The sequence below is a fragment of the Ostrea edulis genome, chromosome 6 (genome assembly GCF_947568905.1).
Source record: "Ostrea edulis chromosome 6, xbOstEdul1.1, whole genome shotgun sequence".
Lineage (NCBI taxonomy): Eukaryota > Metazoa > Mollusca > Bivalvia > Ostreida > Ostreidae > Ostrea > Ostrea edulis.
Window position 1 is genome coordinate 6,597,397 of NC_079169.1, and position 23,778 is coordinate 6,621,174.

General features: G+C 36.1%; 1 protein-coding gene across 1 annotated transcript; it reads left to right on the forward strand.

Moving 5' to 3' along the window:
• Positions 1–37: 37 nt before the first annotated feature.
• LOC125646274 (speckle targeted PIP5K1A-regulated poly(A) polymerase-like) lies at positions 38–19,884 on the forward strand. Its single transcript, XM_048872494.2, has 10 exons — positions 38–206; positions 3,191–3,393; positions 4,846–5,241; positions 5,998–6,112; positions 7,188–7,297; positions 12,274–12,521; positions 13,219–13,448; positions 14,379–14,465; positions 14,605–14,726; positions 18,123–19,884. Exons 1-10 carry the CDS (start codon positions 164–166, stop codon positions 19,383–19,385), a joined length of 2,817 nt encoding a protein of 938 aa, XP_048728451.2. The 5' UTR covers positions 38–163; the 3' UTR covers positions 19,386–19,884.
• The last annotated feature ends 3,894 nt before the right edge of the window (positions 19,885–23,778 follow it).

Consider the following 23,778-nt stretch of genomic DNA (forward strand, 5'->3'; position numbering starts at 1 on the left):
TACTGAATTAGATATTTATGCTCTGGAATTTTCAATATTTTATTTTCTTCCAGAGTAAATCAAAATCCAACATGGCTCGTGTGCTGTAGGAAGAATTGTCCCGTTTGTTGTGCACAGCATCCTTCTTCCTGCTCTGATTACCGATATTCGCTCGCTTTACAATATGTTTGTAATTTGCGATCTCTGTCAGTGTGAAATATCGTCAGGTAAAGACATATTTATGATAAATATGCAGGAAAGGAAATCCATACACTGATATAGACCGTCGACCGGTGCATAATAACGGGGGTTATTACGGGAATGGCGCCTTGGTTAACTAGAAGTTGATCATTTAACTGAATTTTTTGCTTTCTATCGTACTGCATGTGTCTAATTACGATCAAAATGCCCTTTATATATTGCCTACGAAACATGATGAAAATGGCGAGAGAATGTTAAAAAAAAAAATAATAAGAATCCCTGAATACTGACCTGTGTCTGCAGTCTGTGAACATACCAATACCCCCACCCCCTTTCATTTGTTTACAAAAGTATTAGTTATGGAATAAATGTAGCCATTTTTCTCCTATTCGTATGCACCAATAAATGTAAAATTTTGCTATTATTATACACCTTTAAATTAAAGGTGTATAATAATAATAATAAGTTTAATATATTTACAAAGTCAACATTAGTGATGAAACGATTGTCACCGACAATCGATTGTCGATCGTTTTTGGCTCTTCAATTCCGATTATCGATTCTATTTTTCATAATCGCTTGTCCCTTGTACACTAATCAATATCTAATTCGAGATTCATCTGACTGTTAATCCTGCTTTTATAACGAGACATGTGCGAGGGAGAGTCGGAGTGGACTCCACATTGAAAAGTGGGAATTCAGTGACACCAGCTAGTGTGTATACTGCACACATCCATAAAACTAAATAGAAATAACCCCAAAAATAATAAATATTATTAACTAAATGTAAATACCGATTATATCGATCATTGATCGAAACAGTTCTTTTGATTGTGAAATTTTCCCGATTTTTCAACACTAGTCAACAACATATAACACAAAAATGAAAGTAGATACCCCCATTGGAAAACCAAAATTTGTACTTTTAAAGACAAGAATTATTTGATGTTGCTTACTCACGCAAACATAATCATGATAATTTTTCTTCAAATTATGAAACATAAAACTGACCAATATTTACATGATCTAATAATCAACATTGATTTTTCATAAAATGGTAAAAAATCAGAGCTGCTACCATGGAAGAGAATACGCAAGATCGCAACTACTTTTTCCGTCTTGGTTTTAAATTTTACATTCCCCTTTCAAAGTCTCGCGAGACCCAGAATATGTGAGAATTTTGGCATGTTGGTAAATAATACCAGTTCTGCAACTTTTGTCGTGATCGATTCAACTGATTTTAACAATGGTGCACTATCATTGCATTGCAGTAGACTGTAGTAATGATTCAAGAAAGAAACAAAATGCGCAGAAATATCCACAACTGATATATTTTAATGGAAATGTGGTGGATTTTTTCCCACTGCTGTCAGCCAGGAAATTCCCAAAGCTGAGAAGAGCTTAAGTCAAAACATATATCTTCACGAGCTAAATTCAGTTCATTTATCTTGTATCCAGACGTTTTTACACACCTTTCATTTAAAAATGCTTTTAATTGTGGAAAACACGGGTTGAATCGTCTTCCGATGCCATGTTTGAATAAACAAAAAAATGCCCAAGATCGACACACTTTTCCGGACTTCTTTACAAGAGAGTTCCGCTGACTCGATATTTACGATCTTGCGTATTCTGTCATGCACTTTTATTGTAACATCATGAATTTGACTCTTAACGCCAAACGAAAGTTCCAAATATCACTATGGAATAGATAAGATAAGTTTATTCCAATTTTGGGCCCAGAGGGCATAACAGTAAGACAGTTTATAAAGAAGGAAATTCAAAAAAGAAAGTTTACAACATTAACTACAGGTTACATAGACTGCAAACTGCATGTGGATGCAGCATGTTGGGGAAACAAGTACATACATATATGAATTGCTAATCATGTATATACACAAGTAAATGGACAGTATCAGTATTATACCAACATAGGAATAATAAATTATAATGATTTTTGCAGTTTTAAAGCATCACTTCTTTTTCTGAAAGTTTGCACTAAATATTCACTCAATTTGACAATTACTGGTTTGTCTTCATTAATCATCAACCAAGTAAATTTGTCCTTATTTGTTAGATAAATAAAATTTTTGTTGAGCTTGTATATACCATTTAAAAACATATTTCTCTCTTCAACATAGAATGGACAATCAGTAAGGAAATGAAATTCATCTTCTACACAATTAAGGTTACATAATTCACATATTCTTTTGTTTCTTTCTAAAGAAATCTTCTGGCCAGAATTGGTTTTTGTAAATTCGTATCTTCCTCTTTCAATTCGAAGGTCATGTGCACTAATTCGAAATCTACATAGAGTTTTTCTTAATTCTAGGGATTCTAAAAATATATAACTTTCCATAGTAAAGTTTTCTTTATACGAAAAATATGTTGTGAGTTTTCCCGATATAAACTCTTCAGTGATTGGTTTCGTATTGAACCGTGTTAGTTTAAAAATAGAGTTATATAACTTTAAGTTATGAATGAAAACAAGGGCTGCAACGGGTACCGAAATAACTGAAAACCACAGGTTGTGTTGTTCGGGTCATGTTTGGTTCCAATTTTCCGTATTTCGGTTCGGGTCCGATTTTTATGATAGAATCATTATTAGAAATCTTTTTCAACAAAATGGCATCAAAATCCTCAAATGTGGCTGTATATTGTCAGATCAATGGTTAAATGATGGCATTGTGCAAAAACAATGACAGTATGTAAGATATGTCGGACACATTTAATACGCCACAGGATCAACATTGTCAATGACAAAACATTGAAAGCACAGAATGGAAACGAGTAGAAGTGACAATGCTGTTTCTAGTACCATGGATGTTGAGTCTAAAACACAATCCACATCCGCGAGTAATTATTGTAACAAAATACAATTTTGGTGGTAAAACATTTCAGACTGGTAGATTTTGGAAACTCTGGGATACACTTCAGTAGTACATGTACACTGTAAGTATACTCATAAAATGTAGAATTTAAGGTTCTGATAAATGAATTTTGTATTTTACAGCTGACCTGTATGACTACCACATCAGTGGTAAACGTCACCAGATCCAGCTGAGACGCTACCAGTCGAGGAGAGATGAAGCAATGCGCAGTGTGTATGTCAGGGGATTTCCCCCCTCCACACAGGAACATGAATTGCTGGCATACTTCTCCATGTTTGGACCAGTGTCAAAACTTGTATATGACGAGAAGAAATCTATGAAAACAGTAATGATTCTTTGAAACTATTAGAAGCAATGTTAACTGATTATTCTTTTCAAAGAGGGACATATTGCTCTGCACCTGTCGGTATGTCAGCTGGTAGACCACATGTTTGCTCAATATCTTGAGAACCCTTTATTTAACAGACGTCAAACTTGACACGCTGGTACATTGTAAGAAGTACATGACCGCTAATGATTTTGAGGTCACATGGTCAATCCATGCTGGATATAGGAAGATACTATCCGCTCAATATCTTGAGAACCCTTTGCTTGACGAACATCAAACTTGGTACACAAATACATCCAAAGGAGTAGATGCCCCTATTGATTTTTAGGTCACCTGGTCAAGGGTCAATCCATGCTTGACATGGGAAGATATTGTCCTCTCAATATCTTGAATTGTTTTGGCACAACTATCAATTAAATGATGCATGTGTATAATCCTTTTCAATTTTGCACTACGGGGGGTATACATGTTTCTGAAAAATTTCCACTTTATCATAGTTTTAGAAATTGTTTTGCTAAAAGAAACAGACAAATTTTACAATGCAGAATGATAATGCATTTCTTTAGATATCAGTCCCTAAATACAGGGTCCTTCATTTAGCTTTCTTAATTTGAAAAAAAAAGAAAGATGTGATCATTGCACAAACTCTTTTATTTTTGAGATTGATGTAAATCATGACCAAAGTTCAGAGCATTTCATTTTCTCATGTGACAATGTGCATTTCCCTTTTCAGTATGGAATTAGCTGTTCTTCTGATCATTAATTATTACATATACAATGAATGACAGATGATAAAACAATTCTTTCCCCGGGTCCCTTCCATTACATTGAAACGGGAGTCCAGTGTGCAAATTGTGTGCTCAAACAGATCATGTTGAGTTCTCATAAAACTCACAAAAAGCTTTCAGAATCTCAGAGTAACAAGTCATGCATGAATGTAGTTATGTTACCTTCAGAATGTAGTTATCTTACTTTCTGAATGTAGGTATCTTACCTTCAGAATGTAGTTATCTTACCTTCAGAATGTAGTTATCTTGCCTTCTAAATGTAGTTATCTTGCCTTCAGAATGTAGTTATCTTACTTTCTGAATGTAGTTATTTTACCTTCAGAATGTAGTTATCTTACCTTCAGAATGTAGTTATTTTACCATCTGAATGTAGTTATCTTACCTTCAGAATGTAGTTATCTTACCATCTGAATGTAGTTATCTTACCTTCAGAATGTAGTTATCTTACCATCTGAATGTAGTTATGTTACCTTCAGAATGTAGTTATCTTACCTTCAGAATGTAGTTATTTTACCTTCAGAATGTAGTTATCTTACCTTCAGAATGTAGTTATTTTACCTTCAGAATGTAGTTAACTTACCTTCTGAATGTAACTATCTTACCTTCAGAATGTAGTTACCTTCAAAAGTTTTAAAGTAATTGATTTTGTTCTTTTTGATAGAAAATTCCGGCATTTGCAATTGTCGAATTCATGTCACCTGATACAGCAAAAACGGTTGCTAGTTATGGACAACATGTCATTAACAGCCAACGCATAGAGATCAAGCCACGCTCTTTTAAGGAAATGCGAACAGAACCGTATTTTCCATGGCAGCGTCAAGAGAACAACAAAGAAATGCCTTGGCAGAAGTACAACACCCTTCACGAAAAGCTTGCTGCAAAGAATATACAGATGGGACCGTACGAGAGCTACACAACTCGGAAACCCCAAGGCAGGAAGGGGAAAGGCCCTCACCCTTCTAAGATAGGCCGAGCTAAGGACTCCGAGGGCCAGGAAATCGTGCCTATACAATTACAGGAGTATCAGTCCTATCTGACTGAACACCAGTGTGTAGGAGTGAGTACCATTGCTGATAGTCTACTTATCAGTCACAAAGTAGCTTCAATTTGGTCAAGTCATTATGAGCATTTGATCGTGATCAAATTTGTCAAGTCGTTATTAGAACTGAGTCATGATCAAATTTGTCACGTCAATTTCTTGGCAATGTTAATTTTACACGCTATGTAAATAATTTTTTTTTATTGATATAAATTCTTGGCTTGAACCTCTTTGGGTGTTGACTTACGTGTACAACAAATTTAGAACACTTTGGTATACTTACAGTACACATATGTGTATGTGTTTTACAAATATTTTAAAAATGTAGATTTTTGTATTTTTAAATTGACGTGTTAAATGTGAATACCAAACAGTTAACATCCAAGGATTTTGAGCAGCTATCCTGTATTATGTAATCTACCAGCCACCCACTTGATCATCCATGTGTGTTGACTTAAACATTTGTCACATTTTTGTATGTGCAGCAATTTTCTTAATAAAATACAGTAAAACTTTGGTATCTCGAACACAGATATCTGGAATCCCATGGATATGTCAAAGTGATTCGGAAGTCTCAACCACTTAATATTTAAGTATTTTATCCTCGAATCCTCAGATATTTTCAAAGTTTTTTCTTGGTCCCGTCGAGTTTAAGATAACAAGGTTTGACTGTATATAAAGATTGTAGAAAAAAATCCTCTGCACAGTCTTCACTCGGGTTGATCAAGTGCCTTCTCCTGAGTATTATATGTCCTAACTATTGCTCTCTATCAGATTCAAACCCAGATGATGCTGTTAGTTGAGCTAACACAGGTGACAGCGGTAGAATTCCAGTACCGATATACAATATGTAAAACTCTCGAGGATGCTCTCACTCCCTTCTTCCCAGGTTTGTTACTCATCATGGTCACAAGAAGAATTTATTTTTCAAAGTTGTTACATGCATGGCTTTGTCTTTTGCTCTGCGAATCAAGTGAAAATTTGGTACATTGTTATCACACTTGAAATATGTTGATTTGTTGAATGATATATAAACGTGCAACGATATCAAGTTTAAACAAATACAAGTGACTCTCGAAGTCTCAAACTTTGATCTCTTGAAGTGAATTCCCAGTCCCGATTTTTTTTCTTGTAACTAGAGAACATTTACTCTATGGTCTCAAGAATTTTTAATGTCTTGGACGTTCTTGATCGCTCAAAGTAAAATCTTAATCTTGTGATATTTATCTCTAAGTATCTGTTATGTATACGAGCTTTCAATGAAGCAGGTCATTAATTAGGTGTGGACCTTACTTGGAAATTTAGATATCTTGCATTATGGAACCTGGTCACTGTAGGTATTTAGTCAAGTATGATGATTGATTTTATTGCTGAATAATGTATGATGTATGGTTGTTGATTTTGAGACTATGAATTGGAGACTTAAAGTAAGGAGATAATTTCGAGAAAATAATTAGAAGGAATTGTGAATTTCAGCTATCGTGAAATACAAATTGAATCAGATTTTGTCACAGTGTCAGTGTGTCAAGTATTTCTCAACACCTTCTTACACAAGAACCGAGCAGTTACACCGAGCATTTGGTGAATATGAAATGTCATTTATTCATCGAATTTCTGATTTCTAGTTTTAGCCAACTTTTAAACACTCTCTTGATCTCTAGAAGTTTTTTGATGATCCCGTGGACTTCAAATTATCGAGAGTCACTTGTAATATATTTAACTTACTAACAATATGCATGTAATTTAAGATAATGGAAAAGAGTATAAGTTAATGTGGTTAATGAAATATATGAACAGTTTAAAGATAAATAAAGATTAATTCCTTTTATGAAAACTAAAAAAAAAAAATTATTTCCTTGTAGATGAATTTTGATTTTCATCTTTTGTTGCTTTTAGAAAGGGTCTGCACCATTTGTAAACACAAATTGACAAGTTAAGCATCATTTTATTTCTCTGTCCTGTAGGGATGACCGTGAATCAGTTTGGGTCCTCAGTTAACGGCTTCGGGATCAAAGGCTGCGATATGGACATCTTCATTGATCTGAGCAAACTAGGAATTCCCTGTCGAACTGGGGTAAGTAGGGTTTTGAATTGGCATGTAGTTGAGGAATTTCCTTTCGATACTGGGTGAGTAGGAGTTTGAATTGGCATGTACATGTAGTTGAGGAATTCCCTATCAATATTGGGTGAGGGCTGTTCCAGCAATAAAAATATGGGGGGGGAGGGAAGGCACTTTATTTTTAAGACAGCCACCCATACAATTAGATTTTCCTGTGCTACCACCATCCATACAATTAGATTCTCCCCTGCCACCACCACCCATACAATTCAATACTTTCATTTAACGTAACAAATGGATCAACCATATGATATTTTAGAACTTCCAATGTAATTCTAGTTTATATTTTTAAAAATGCAAAAAATATAAACAATAAAATGTCTTTCTTTGTTGTTTCATCGGGAGATGAAGATAGCAATCATTGCAGAAAAATTACATATTTTGGTTTCCAATGCAATTTTGGTAGGGAGTAAAAAGGATGATCTCAGCATATAAAATGAAAGAAAAAATGCAATTAATTTTGTATACTCTGGAAACATGCGAGTTGCAGAAACCTAAGCCCTGTTTGCTTATTATAAACGAACAGTTTCACTACACTAATGATGTGGGATATTGTCATATCATTTCTGGACTAGATGTGCATGTCCTTTTTATTCATGTCATGATCTGGGTGCTTGTTAATTGTTGAAATAACAAGAAGTTTTTTTTTTTAATGATATAAAACTAATTAAATTATGAATATATTATTCCACTTTAAATTTAAATTCACATATATTGTTACTCTCTTTATTGCTTTTAAAAGACAAGTGTCTTATTACATCAGTTACAATATGTATACATAAAATGGCATTGTACAAATTCAAGCAAGCAACGGAGAAGAACTTTTCAACGAGTTAGGTTTTCTCGCAACTTAAGTGCAAGACATAGATATTTCCCTAAATTACAAAGTGTATGCATATAGTTTGTGACTTTTATCCTTTGACTTTTCCCCCTACAATCTCTCGTACAGGAAACTTGAGAATATTTCATCTGAAATTTCAGTCCCAAGCATAATATTTACCTGATTTATATCGCAATCAGGCAAATTTTCCACTCTGTTAAACGTAATGGTATACCAGGTGGGAGATTTCATATCCAAATTACCCCGAACATCTCAAAGTCTGTCGAAATTCACACCTTCGGAAACAACGGTCGTGATTCCCTGATCCTTGATTTTGTTAAATAAACAACAACTCGGGTTTTGGTAATTAACCTCACACGACGCTGCATGTTAATTACACGTTAACCAATTGATAGCTTTGGTATAATAATTGATTCAGAGTGCCGATTAAAGAAGATCACCACCGAGCTATTACCTGTGCATTTTAAAACGAAAGTGTTAGGGGCGATAATTCCCAGAATAGTCATGCTCGACTGAAATCGAAAGTAGGAATTGCATTGTAATCGAAAAAATGTACAGTCATTTCATAAAGGTGAAATTACACGAAAAGGTTGTAAAACTCATGATCGTTGGTTGCGTTAGACAGGTGGTCGTTAGGACAGGTACAATAGGTTGGGTAACGCCTTGGAGGGGAAAGGTTTACGGTAACATTGAGTTATCTGCTCATTTATTAATCTTTTTCCTGTACTTAAGTTAATGTAGAATGGCTCTGCTTTTCTTCTTCTTTTGTAATAGAAGAAACATAACGTGATATGTTTTCATTTTTATCATAATTCACAGGCACCCATGTTTTTTTATTTAACCTGGAAGACAACCACCCATACAAATATATTTTCCCAAATCACCCCCACCCATCCAAAAAAATATTGGCTGCTGTCCCCCCCCCCTTACGTTTTTTGTTGGAATAGCCCTGAGTAGGAATTTGAATTGGCATGTAGTTGAGGAATACCCCGTTGATGTGGGTTGAGTAAGGGTTTGAATTGGCATGTAGTTGAGGAATACCCTGTTGATGTGGGTTGAGTAGGGGTTTGAATTGGCATGTAGTTGAGGAATACCCTGTTGATGTGGGGTAAGTAGGGGCTTGAATTGGCATGTAGTTGAGGAATTTCCTTTCGATATTGGGCGAGTAGGAGTTTGAATTGGCATGTAGTTGAGGAATACCCTGTTTATGTGGTTTGAGTAGGGTTTGAATTGGTATGTAGTTGAGGAATACCCTGTTGATGTGGTTTGAGTAGGGGTTTGAATTGGCATGTAGTTGAAGAATAAATATCCTGTTGATGTGGGGTAAATAGGGGCTTGAATTGGCATGTAGTTGAGGAATTTCCTTTCGATATTGGGCGAGTAGGAGTTTGAATTGGCATGTAGTTGAGGAATACCCTGTTTATGTGGTTTGAGTAGGGTTTGAATTGGTATGTAGTTGAGGAATACCCTGTTGATGTGGTTTGAGTAGGGGTTTGAATTGGCATGTAGTTGAGGAATACCCTGTTGATGTGGGTTGAGTAAGGGTTTGAATTGGCATGTAGTTGAGGAATACCCTGTTGATGTGGGTTGAGTAGGGGTTTGAATTGGCATGTAGTTGAGGAATACCCTGTTGATGTGGGGTAAGTAGGGGCTTGAATTGGCATGTAGTTGAGGAATTTCCTTTCGATATTGGGCGAGTAGGAGTTTGAATTGGCATGTAGTTGAGGAATACCCTGTTGATGTGGTTTGAGTAGGGTTTGAATTGGTATGTAGTTGAGGAATACCCTGTTGATGTGGTTTGAGTAGGGGTTTGAATTGGCATGTAGTTGAGGAATAAATATCCTGTTGATGTGGGGTAAATAGGGGCTTGAATTGGCATGTAGTTGAGGAATTTCCTTTCGATATTGGGCGAGTAGGAGTTTGAATTGGCATGTAGTTGAGGAATACCCTGTTGATGTGGTTTGAGTAGGGGTTTGAATTGGCATGTAGTTGAGGAATAAATATCCTGTTGATGTGGGGTAAATAGGGGCTTGAATTGGCATGTAGTTGAGGAATTTCCTTTCGATATTGGGCGAGTAGGAGTTTGAATTGGCATGTAGTTGAGGAATACCCTGTTGATGTGGTTTGAGTAGGGTTTGAATTGGCATGTAGTTTAGGAATACCCTGTTGATGTGGTTTGAGTAGGGTTTGAATTGGCATGTAGTTTAGGAATACCCTGTTGGTGTGGGGTAAGTAGGGGTTTGAATTGGCATGTAGTTGAGGAATACCCCGTTGATGTGGGGTGAGTAGGGGTTTGAATTGGCATGTAGTTGAGGAATACCCTGTTGATGTGGTTTGAGTAGGGGTTTGAATTGGCATGTAGTTGAGGAATAAATACCCTGTTGATGTGGGGTAAATACAGGCTTGAATTGGCATGTAGTTGAGGAATACCCTGTTGATGTGGGTTGAGTAAGGGTTTGAATTGGCATGTAGTTGAGGAATACCCTGTTGATGTGGTTTGAGTAAGGTTTGAATTGGCATGTAGTTGAGGAATACCCTGTTGATGTGGTTTGAGTAGGGTTTGAATTGGCATGTAGTTTAGGAATACCCTGTTGATGTGGTTTGAGTAGAGTTTGAATTGGCATGTAGTTGAGGAATACCCTGTTGATGTGAGTTGAGTAGGGTTTGAATTGGCATGTAGTTTAGGACTACCCTGTTGGTGTGGGGTAAGTAGGGGTTTGAATTGGCATGCAGACATGATGAAAATAGTAAGTGCACGGTGGATATACTGGTTATCCTGTTGATTCTGTTAATAAAGATGTAGAATGTTAACACAGTCACTTTATCTATATTCAGTGTAATTGAACTGTATAAAATGTTAAAAATACAAATCACAACATACATGTACATATTGGCGTCCACCGTTTTGTTTCGCAAACACGTGCTAAAACTTCACTTGTTTTTCTTGAGGAATGCTACATCAGAGATATTTGATGTGGATGAAAAGTGGAGGATATGTACAACAATATTTTGAAATTAAAATCTTTAAATGTTTGTCTAAAGATGCAGTTTTAGTAGAAAGTAATCTACAACAAAAGATTTAAACCCCCTGCTGTATTCAAACTCATGATCTACTGTTCAGCAGTTAACATGCTAACCTACTGAGCTACTCTGCTAGTCAACTGAATCTCTAAGGAATAGAGAAATATTGCTGAAATTTATATTTTCATTCATATTTTAAAAGGAAGTCAGCCATAATGACAATGTAGTACACTTTAAAGATTTTGAAGTACTTAACAAGAAAAAAAAAATTTCTTCTTAATTTTACCCCCAAATGTCTAATCTTAATCAAACAATGCTAACAGCTTTTGAATTTGAACTTTGTATTTTGATTGTATTCTTTAAAGTAAAATTGAAAGTTGACCTGACGTTGAATTTTTCAATGCTTTCTAGTTTGATTAAAAGAAATGGAAGAAAACAAATTAGTGTGTTTTATCAAATACATCTGAGATGTCAAGAAAATCGAGTGAATGAAGTCAGTAGAATTAAGATTTTAAAAAGATTAATATTTGATATTGCATATAAAAATCCTTAAATTGAATTTTTGTCAAAGGAAAGGTTTGATCACCCTCTACTTCATACTAGGGTTCTGTTCCTGATCCTCTGGGGACCATAAGTGGTCCCCAGACCCCTTTCTGCCATTGGACTACCTCACTTGTTTGAAGGGACAAGCCACAATATGTGTGTCTATTTATAGTTAAACTTGAATGATGTGAGTAACATGCTAACAATGTAATTTCTTGCTGTGTCTATTTTTAGTAACATGCTAACTATGTAAATTCATGCTGTGTCTATTTTTAGTAACATGCTAACTATGTAATTTCTTGCTGTGTCTATTTTTAGTAACATGCTAACAATGTAATTTCTTGCTGTGTCTATTTTTAGTAACATGCTAACTATGTAATTTCTTGCTGTGTCTATTTTTAGTAACATGCTAACTATGTAATTTCTTGCTTTGTCTATTTTCAGTAACATGCTAACTATGTAATTTCTTGCTGTGTCTATTTTTAGTAACATGCTAACTATGTAATTTCTTGCTGTGTCTTTACAGTCTGTCATGTTACCATACACAAAGGATCTGTACTCTCTGAAGAAGAAGGACAGGACTAAAGGTCCATTGTCCCAGCAGGAGGTGAATGGAATGAGGAATATGGACAAACTGAAGTTGATTCAGCGTATCATGACTGAGCATGCTCCCTCGTGTCAGGATACCACCATCATTCCAAGCCAGCGGTGTCCCATCATACGCTTCACTGATTACAACTCCCAAATCAAGTGTGACCTTTCCATAAATAACAAGTATGTAAAGGACAAAAACAAGTATATAAATGACAAAAACAAGTATGTAAATAACAAAAACAAGTATATAAATGACAAAAACAAGTATATAAATGACAAAAACAAGTATGTAAATGACAAAAACAAGTATGTAAATAACAACAAGTTTGTAAATATCAACAAGTTTGTAAATAACCAAAAAAAATATGTAAATAACAAAAACAAGTTTGTAAATAACAAAAATAAATATGTAAACAACAACAAGTATGTAAATAACATGTATGTTTAGAATTGGAATATTTTTTCTGCCACCATGTTGAAGCCGAGATCAAATAACATTCGATGAACAATAAACCTCCTCTAGAATTTCAAAAAATTTAGTTTTGCTAATTTGAGCAAAATGCTGTAGAGAATTTTTTGTGTGTTAAAATTTCAGGGAGAAAAAAACTTGTTTAAAGACATAAATATTTCCTACTAACATAATTTTCAAGCTGAATATTTCTGCTAATTTAACTGATCTGCAAAATTGCTTTAATTGAAAAAAAACTTGATTTTATACATGTAACAGTAATAGTTCAGGACTGACAGTAAATTTTGAATGTGTACACAGGCCCTGTACACAGTAATCATCTGAGTGATATCCATGTTCATACACTATCGAGAACCTTGCTTGTGATATCTCGTATGGAGTAGTAAACAGCTGATTTTCATATTGCAGACTGGCCCTACAGAACACTCGATTACTACAAACGTTTAGTTTGTACGATGCTAGGATCAAGCCCCTAGTGTACACCATCAGGTACTGGGCCAAGATTAAGGACATAGCCGGGAATCCTCAGGCCTCCAACAGGCTGTCTTCCTATGCCCTAACCATGCTGGTTATATACTACATGATGAACACCACCCCTCCCATTCTCCCGCCCGTGGAGGAACTGGCCAGAATGTGTGGTGGGTAGTACTTCCCTGTTTTATGCTGCAAGATTGACAAGTGGAATAAGGTTATAAACACCGAATTCCACTTTGTCCATTGAGATTTAAGTATTGAACTTGCTTCTTCAAAATCTTCCATGTTTTTCAGACAATTAGTGAAAACTTTATAAAGAAATAATTAATGTAAAATTTCTAGATGATCAGGCTTTAGATTTATACAAATTACAAAAAGATAAACAATGAAATAGTATTTTGATATTGTATGAAGGGAAATGTTTGTGTAATGTTCTGTTTTGCCAGTGCAGAGCTGTATTATTTATGGAACAAATATCAGTGTTGTAAATATTATTTGGGGTGGCAAATAGAAATAATGGAAAGGGGGGATAATTTGCATAATTGGTGTAGGAAGCACATCCATTTGACACCCGTAGAACTTCCAAGACAAGGAACTTTAGTTTATTATATCCCCCATAAAATGAACAAATTAGATACTTATTTCATATACATGTACATAGGTTTGGAAATTCAGGTTTTTTTGAGTTGGAGGGTCAGTGCCTTTGTCAAGCAATAGAATACATTGAAGCAGCAGAAATTTTGAAGTAAAATTTTATTCTCTTAAATTATTTTTTAAAATTCAGTAAATACACAAGGCTTGTTCGAGTGCCTTATTAGATTATAAAAAACAGTGATTTTAAAACCATTCATAGTGAAAACTGGTAATGAAAAAGCAAAAGTTATGGAACCTGTCTAAATTTCAAATGACATTAGTGCAGGTTCATAGGTCAGAGTGAAAGACCACAATAAAAACTTGAATTAGACACTCTGTTACTGAACAAGTTTTTCTGATAGATGATAGTGTTAAGTGCAGATTGAGAGTGCTTGATAATTTACATGCACATGTGGTATACATGTATGAAGTGGATCATGTGTTGTGTTTTCATTTTGTAGGCAGGGAGAGAACTATTATTGACCAATGGGATTGTTCATTTGTATCGGCTCAGTTTATGCCCCCCACTACCAACAACCAGACCATAGGTATGAAATAAAAGTTGTACGTAATGAAATCAATAGAACACAATCTATCCATTAACTGTAAACAGAGTTTGTTTTCTTTATTGGGTAAGGCATTGATGGATAGATTGAATCATATAAGATTCATTATTTAATTTTTCAGAGGAGTTACTACATGGATTCTTTCAGTACTTTGGTAATTTTGATTTTCTGGGAAACCCCATGTCTGTTAGGACAGGAAAGCCTCTCACCATGTCTCGGGCTGTGCTGGAAAAGACCCTGAAGGTGAGTTGTAGCGTTTGTAGTATGAAGACATCCAATTTATGAATATTAATTACGTTCCTGCAATAAAAATGCAGACACCATTCAGAAATCATATTGTCCATCCGTCTGTCATCACTTGCCTGGTGACACGATATTTAAAATAGTTTTCAGCACAAAGCTCTCGTATTTTATGCAAAGGTAGTTGACCAGGAAAGAAAGACACGAGGAGTGCGTTCAAGTCGCCGTCCCCGTTGTTCTCGTGCTCCGTTCTTAGAGTCACGAACGACGAGAACATGTGCGCACGAACGTGTTCTTTGTTCTTCGACCACACTACCTACAGAGGTAGTGTGAGTTCTTGCACCTCGAACCCGTTCTCGGGTTTTGTACTCAGCGTTCGGGATCGAAAGGATATTTATACTCGTGCGAAGAACGGCGGTCTCGAACGCACTTCAGTAAATTTTGGAGTCAAAGGTCAAGGTCACAACAGATTTTCAATTTTTAACTTTACTATGTTTTTATTGTGAGTTGTGACACAGTAATTTGAGACCTTACATACTTTACACATTGGTAGTTAATCTATAAACAGTCGTGGGTAATGCAAACACGTTATTTAAAAAATAACGCATGCAAGTATCTTTTTGTCACAATAAGTTACCTCTCTTTGCTCCTGTCCTTCATCAAATACTGCGCAGTAATCTTAATAACTCGACCAGGTTATATTTGTTTACGTCATTTTTTGTCAACTCCTCTGACTATGCACCACAGATTTTCGTTTATGCGCCAAAGCAAAAACACATGTTTCTTTTATTCAAAACCATGCTTAATTTTATTAAGGAAAAGTATCCAAAATCTTCGGAAAAGTGGGGAAAATTGTTAATTTGTCAATAAAAATTTCACCCAAAAATGTAGATAACACCTCATGATAACAAGTAAAATTCTACTAAGCTCCGTCTGCTACATGCTGTCATTAACAATTGTCGATTGGAGTCTGCGCACTACATCTTCCATCCCAGAATGCACTACCTGGTATATATTGGCGAGAAATACAAAACAATGAAGATTTCAGATGAAGTCAATGACCATGTAAGATCTAAAAAATAACAATAATGTGTTATTTTTAAAAATTGTAAATGTTTGTGAAAAATATATTATTTACATTATTTTTCATATAACGTGTTTGCATTATGCTCCTGAAAGACACCTAGAGGTGTTTTGCTCATTAGGTCTAAGAATAAGGTTACTGCAAACCTTGCCACAAAGTTTACTCTACTTAAAGGTTTTGTATTTTATACAGTGGTAGTTGATTCTGCTGTTGAACATGGAAAAGAACATTATCAAGTCTCTCTATCATTACAAACATGAAGGAATGTTGTGGTAGCCTACTTGCAATGATGAGGATTAGGTTCCATTCCTGATTCCGGTGCCACTTCAAACCAAAGATGTTTAACATTGGTCCTTCACCAAATATATGGCATAGAAATGAAAGTCTGGTTTTTTTTTTTTTAGATGTGATCTTTAAAATTGAGGTCTCGTGTCATGGCAGGCATTAGCAAGATGAACCCATCATGTGTAAATACTGTACGCATGGGAAAATCCTCAATTTGTTGAATTACAAATGTGATACAGCACTCCCAATTTTTTGTTATGTAAGCAAGGCTCGTGCCATGTTTATGTAGGCTCACCCGAGCTGAAAGCTCAAGTGAGCTTTTCTGATCGCCTGTTGTCTGTCGTCTGTTTGTAAATTTTTTACATTATCGACTTCTTCGCCAGAACCACTGGAGCAATTTCAATCAAACTTGGAAAAAGCATCCTTGGATGAAGGGCTTTCAAGGGAGATAATCTCAAAAATACAAATATAGGGTGGGTCATTTAAAAATCTTCTCAAGAACCACTGGGCCTGAAGAGCTGAAATTTACATGAATGCTTCCTGACATAGTGCAGATTCAAGTTTTTTAAAACCATGATCCTTGGTGGTAGGTTGGGGCCACAATAGGGGATCAAAGTTTTCCATGCGAATATATAGGTAAAATCTTTGAAAATCTTCTCAAGAACCACTGGGCCAGGACAGTTCAAATTTACATGAAAGCTTCTTGACACATTGCAGATTTATATTTGTTAAAGTCATGACCCCAGGGGTGTAGGGTGGAGCCACAATAGGGGATCAAAGTATTGCAAACAAATATATAGGAAAAATCTTCATCTCAAGAACCACTGGGCCAGGAAAGTACAAATTTACATGAAGACTTCCTGACATAGTGCAGAATCAAGTTTGTTAAAATCATGGCCCCCAGGGGTAGAATGGGGGCCACAATAGGGGAGGAAAGTTTTACATACAAATATATAGGGAGAATCATTAAAACTCTTCTGAAAAATCACTGGGCCAGAAAAGTTTACATTACATGAAAGCTTTCTGATGTAGTACAGATTCAAGTTTGTTAAAATCATGGCCCCTGGAGGAAGGGCTGGGCCACAATAGGGGATCAAAGTTTTCCATGTGTATATATAGAGAAAATCTTTAAATATGGGTCAAGGTGACTCAGGTGAGCAATGTTTCCCATGGGCCACTTGTTTACATATAGATTGCTTCATACAAAATGTCATGTTTAAAGCAAAATGAGATGTGATAAACAATAGAAACTTTTTAATTGTGTTCAGAATTAACTTGTAAATTAAAAAATCAGCTTGAAACGAATCTTTTACTAGTATATTTAACCCATGTAAACAAAAACATGGCACAAGCTTTGTAGACATGACAAAGAATTGTGAGCTCTGTGTTTCTCTTGTAACTCGACAACTGACATTCAAATTTTTGTTGACCATTAGAAATATCTTACAGAAACATTAAAAATTGTGTCCATGTCCCTTGAAGGTAGTTCATTACACTAAAATTTTATTTAATGACTCGTTAAAACACCTCTTATGAAGTATGATTTCACCATCGAAAGAGTGAGACAAGCTCTCAATTAAATTATAGGAAATTTTTTGTGATTTTTCCCAGAATGATAAAAAAGGTGTTTTCTTGCAAATAAGGGGTTCTAGAGTCCAAATTTCGTTGTGATTTGGTGCATGATATGAACATCTTTAATATAATAGCTACCTTAAGAAGCAGTACATTTAGTTAAAATGCAAGCATCCTCATGCAGTGTAGTTTTGTAGAATTTTTACACCATGATCCTGGGGGTGGAGTCACGGCAGGTGTTTAATGTTTTACTTCATCTGAAGAATCATAAGAAACAATATGTCAAATTGATAATGCGAGAGTTGATATGTGGTGAAAATTCATATTGATTCAATACCACATTCCAGGAGGCTGTAATTGAGATTTAACAATGGAAAGTGCCACTGCTAAGGTGATCGATGTAGCCCCCAGGGCCTCTGGTCAATTATCATCTAATTTATGAACACACTATTTTGTAGGTTGGAGTAATGATTCTTCAGGATCCTTTTGTCCTAGATCATAATATCACCCAGAATGTTAATCAGAAAATGGTCGTCAAAGTCATCAAGGAAATGCGTTTAGCTGAGGCCAAAGCAATGCAATGGTTTGATGTTGCTCATGCCGAGTCAAAGAGTCTCATGGACATATTAGGTGAGGAGGTGCCAGAGGGATTTGAGATCCCAAAAATAAGACTATCTCAAACGGTGTCACAGCTGGGTCCTTACCAGTTTGTTATTGATATGAATATGGAGAAAATTTCCCGTGCAGACTTTCAGACTCTGGAGGCCTCCGGAAACGTGAATCTTTGCTGGTGTAAGAAGATGATGGTGTTCCTGTACCGAATGATAGAGAGAGTCTTGATGTTCGACTGTCAAGTGGCAGATATGACACTTCCTGTCAACCCAAATTCCCTGAAATCCTCAAGAAAATATTCTATCTACAGAACTGTAAGTGAACCGTTCCGCCCATCAACGGCGACGGAAGAAGGACAAGAATCGGAAGCACAGGAACATACAGAGATGGAGGGTCAGGAGGAGGCTTGGGAGAATCAGGAAGAGGCCGGAACCAGTCAAGCATCTGGATCTAACTATCCAGGCACATCACAGGATTATAACCAGTCAACCAAAGATGATAAGTCAGCAACAACAAAAAACAAACAGAACTTGGCGGAAGGCGATTCAGTAGAGCATGGTGATGATGAGGAATACCCACAACGAGAGTGGTCATCAGTCGAAGAGGGTCAAAATTTGCCCTCCGTGGTGGATGGAACAGAATTGGTAGCAGTGATGGACCCTGACAATTATGATGAAGAAGATGAAGAAGAAGAGAGGAGGAAAAAGGAGGAAGAGCAAAGAATTGAGGAGGAAGATCAGCAACACGATCCTTCTTACATTGTGTATGACTACCAGGGCTCCGACTACCACATTGACATGGATGTTAAAGTCATGTGCAGGATCTGGGTGGAGAGGAAGAATCTAATGAAGGAACTGAAGGAGAGAGGCTTTAAAGAAAATTTACAGTTAGAGCAGACGGTTTCTGAGAGACTTTTCTATGAAGTTCATGGTCCAATGAGAAGGCCCGTCACAGAGTTCCGATGTGTGATGCGGTCCATCATGACAGAGAATGGAGCCTCTGTGCTGATAGACTGCATGGCCGACACCAGACAGAAAGAGTATGATTGCATCTATCATTACATGAAGAAATTTGCTACCAAAGCTGTGGAAAAATTCTTCTATGCCTGAATACAATGAACATGAATAATGTATGCAGAAACAGAATCTGACAGAATAAGTTTTCAACCAATTTTGTTTTCCTTTTTTAAAGTTTTTGTCTTACTGTTTTAACATTTTAGTAATAATTGTTTGACATGAATTCATGTTTTTGTAATTTGAATATGCAGATGTTTAAGTTACATGTATTTAGAGAAAATTCAGATATGCTTGTTACTTAAGCTAGGAACAATTGTATATAAGTGTATTTGGTTGATATTGTATTCTGGTATAATGATTAACCATGAAATACTGTACTGTCATTATTTCCTTTCTGTTGCACCGTGAGATATACATTTCACTTTGCAATCAACAGTGCAAGGGAGACAACTGTTAAAAGAACGTTTCCAACTTGATTTTCATCGTTTCCTTTGTATTTGAAGTAATTTAGAAAAATTAAAATTGTCTAATGTCCAGATTGATCTTTCCTCTTGTTTTAATGTTCATGTATAATTAAAAAACAAAAATTGGACATCTTTTTGTAGTTCAAGAGACATGTACATATGTACGTTTCAATTCTCTGAATGCAGTGGAAAGAGAAATAAAATGAAAAATGTTTAATCCGACACCTGTGCACTCCATTACACTGGACATTCCAACCCTTATTATACCCCCCGCAACAAGTTGTGGGGGGGGTGGGGGGGGGTATACTGGAATCGGGTTGTCCGTCCGTCTCTAGACGCAATGGTTTCCGGACTCTAAAGCATTATCCTTTCCACCTACCGTCACCATATCATATATATGGACTACCCATGGGATGAAGATGTTCCCTATCGATTTTGGGGTCCAAAGGTCAAGCGCACTGGACATCGAAGTAGCAATATGGTTTCCGGGCTCTAAAGCGTTATCCTTTCCACCTACAGTCACCATATCATACATATGGACTACCCATGGGATGAAGATGTTCCCTATCGATTTTGGGGTCCAAAGGTCAAGCGCACTGGACATCGAAGTAGTAATATGGTTTCCGGGCTCTAAAGGGTTATCCTTTCCACTTACAGTCACCATATCATACATATGGACTACCCATGGGATGAAGATGTTCCGTATCGATTTTGGGGTCCAAAGGTCAAGCGCACTGGACATCGAGGTAGCAATATGGTTTCCGGGCTCTAAAGCGTTATCCTTTCCACCTACAGTAACCATATCATACATATGGACTACCCATGGGATGAAGATGTTCCGTATCGATTTTGGGGTCCAAAGGTCAAGCGCACTGGACATCGAAGTAGCAATATGGTTTCCAGGCTCTAAAGCGTTATCCTTTCCACCTACAGTTACCATATCATACATATGGAATACCCATGGGATGAAGATGTTCCCTATCGATTTTGGGGTCCAAAGGTCAAACGCACTGGACATTGAAGTAGCAATATGGTTTCCGGGCTCTAAAGCGTTATTCTTTCCACCTACAGTCATCATATCATACATATGGACTACCCATGGGATGAAGATGTTCCCTATCAATTTTGGGGTCAAAAGGTCAAAGGTCATGCACACTGGACATCAAAGTAGCAATATGGTTTCCATTTAAATTCTTTAATGGCTTTTTTCATCGCATGGAGATGCTGTGTTCCTAGATACCTTTTGGATCATAATACTGAAGTTTTACCTATTACCATCACCCTTTGGGAGATTGGGGTAAGGGGGGGGGGGGGTATTCTTAGTGAGCATTGCTCACAGTACCTCTTGTTTTCAGTCTGGATTTCATATTTTTATTGTTTTCTTACACTGTTTATTCTGACACTGTATACTGACAAAAATGTGTCTCCCAGTGGATGTCGGATTATACAGGTTTCACTGTACAAGTTGCCAGATGAAAGGTGAAGATAAAGAACAGTAATCAATCTCCTAAATCCCATAAGCAATACAAAATAGATAGTTGGGCAAATACGGACCCCTGGACACACCAGAGGTGGGATCAGGTGCCTTGGAGTAAGCATCCCCTGTTGACCGGTCACACCAGCCGTGAGCCCTATATCTTGATCAGGTAAACGGAGTTATCTGTAGTCAAAATCGGTGTGCCACGAACGGTCTAACAATCTGTATGAAACATGTCAGACAGCATTTGACCTTGTATTGGCAAACTAGATCGTTATAACAACCAAAGAATGTGAAATGCTGCCTTTAAAGGAGACTGTTGAAACCCCTGTACCATCGACTTGTTTGTCAGTAGCTTGCCTCGATTTAAAAAACTGACCATGGGCAATACAAGCTCTTGTGTATCGAATCAGTTGAGAGATATTTAAACACCATATGCAGGTGATAATGGAATATTGCTACATGAATATGGGAAGTTGACGATGAAGAAGGTGAAATCATCCCATTTGTCATAAAGTTGAGTTAGTTTGCCATTAATATCTACTTTCAATAAAATATTTAAGTATGAAGCAGAAGTGGACGACTCTGTGGTGTCCTTTTTTTCGAGCTCGCAGGGATACATCGAATCGACATATGAGTGAAAGTTAATGTTAATAAATAAAACGTAAATCTGAATTTAATGTCAAATTGAAGGCCACAGCAAGAGATTTTTTTCTTCTTGCATAGAAGTTTCTGAATAAATTCTGCTTCTTATGAATATAAAAACAGGTCAGCTAACAAAGGAGCACAATTTGTGCCCATGGGGATTCCAACGGGCTGGGTTTTTTTGGGCGGGGGAGGGGACCTTATCACCAAAGACAAAGAAGATATTGTCAATGAGGAACTGTAGCATATTTTTTATTTCAACTTCAGAATACTTGTGAGTGGAATAATATTTGGATGACTGACCACCAGATATGAATATTTCCATTTTTGTTGAAGAAGCAACTGTCTATGATGTCAAAAAAGCTAGTCTTTAATTTATCGTTAGGAATGGTCGTGTAAAGTGTTGAAAAGTCATAGGTTTTGATGTTGTTGATCTGAAAAAAGATTTGCTATTTCAAGTTAACTAAAAGTTCTTTAAAAAATTTTATAATCTACATATGATTTACACCACCTCTGGCATTTGTAGTCTTACATTAAGTTTGAAGTTTCTCCTTCACAGCTGTTAATATTTTAGTGAGGAGCAAAGATAGGGGCTTGGTAGAGCACTTACTGGATCCAGCGATGTATCTTTCTTTGTAGGGTTTTATGTAGTTTGAGAATCCAGTATAGGTACGGTAACTCATATTCATTCGACCCACCGAATGGGATACCAATTGTGCCTAAAACTGAAGCATGGTTTTGAAGAATTTCAGATACGGTTTGATAAACCAGGATAAACTTGAGTTTTACAATGTAATTTACACACCCTCATCCACCAAAATGTTTGTTCCCCAACCGATTTTTTTTCTAAAGCTATAATCATCTCTATCTCCCCTGCCCCTCTTTTTTTTTTTTTTTTAAAACTCAACAAAATCTCAACTTAAAATTTTACTGATAAGAAGATAAGAACACCCAGGAAGGAATTGATATCGGATATTCATATCTCGTATCGCCATGTAAAAATCAAATGGATATGATCGTTAAAATATCACATTTCGGAAAACGGAAGCGTGGTTCCGCATTTACATTTTATTGTGACGTAGGCCGAGTATAGGTCTACTACGTTCGCACATGATATTTGGAGTAATTTCAATTTTTTGGGGAAGTGTATTTTTTATTTCTACATTGAAGGAGAATTAGAAAATTAAAAAGAAAAACTGGGTTTGTAATGCTTGTTATTGAGCTACATGAGTGTTCTAAACATGACCTTTTTGCAGTAATCTCTAACTTGAAATAATCCCTAAACTAATGAAAACAAGCACAATATATTCCAGATATAAATGTATAAGGTTTAATTAAAGTATAAACATCTACGAACAGCGGTTAAATTGCATTAAATTATGAAATTTTACCATCGTACTGTGTTTAGTAGGACCGCTTTTTGCACTTAGAATTTATTCAATTTAACTTGATTTTTCTGTTGGTGTCAACACAACATAAGCAACACAAATCAATCATTACATAAAATAGATGCATAATCATGTCTTCTCTCGGCAACCCGTTTATATTCGGCAGTCATCGTTCCAGTCTCCAGATATACATGACGATTGCGGCTGAGGCTATGACGGTTTATACGAAACGCTCACTGTTGGTATTCACTCGAGCAATATTCCCTTGTTTATTTTGCTGAATTTTTCCAGATATTGGTTATACCGTAGGTGTTAATTGGTTCATACTTGGATAGTTGAAAATATTGTTAGTTACAGCTTGTATTTTGCTTTAAAAGAAACATTGTGTGGTATTCTCTTAATCTATTATATATATATATATATATATATATATATATATATATACATGTATTGAAAACATTGATTAGAAATGTCATTTCATTATTTCAAATGACCTTTAGAAATTCTACATT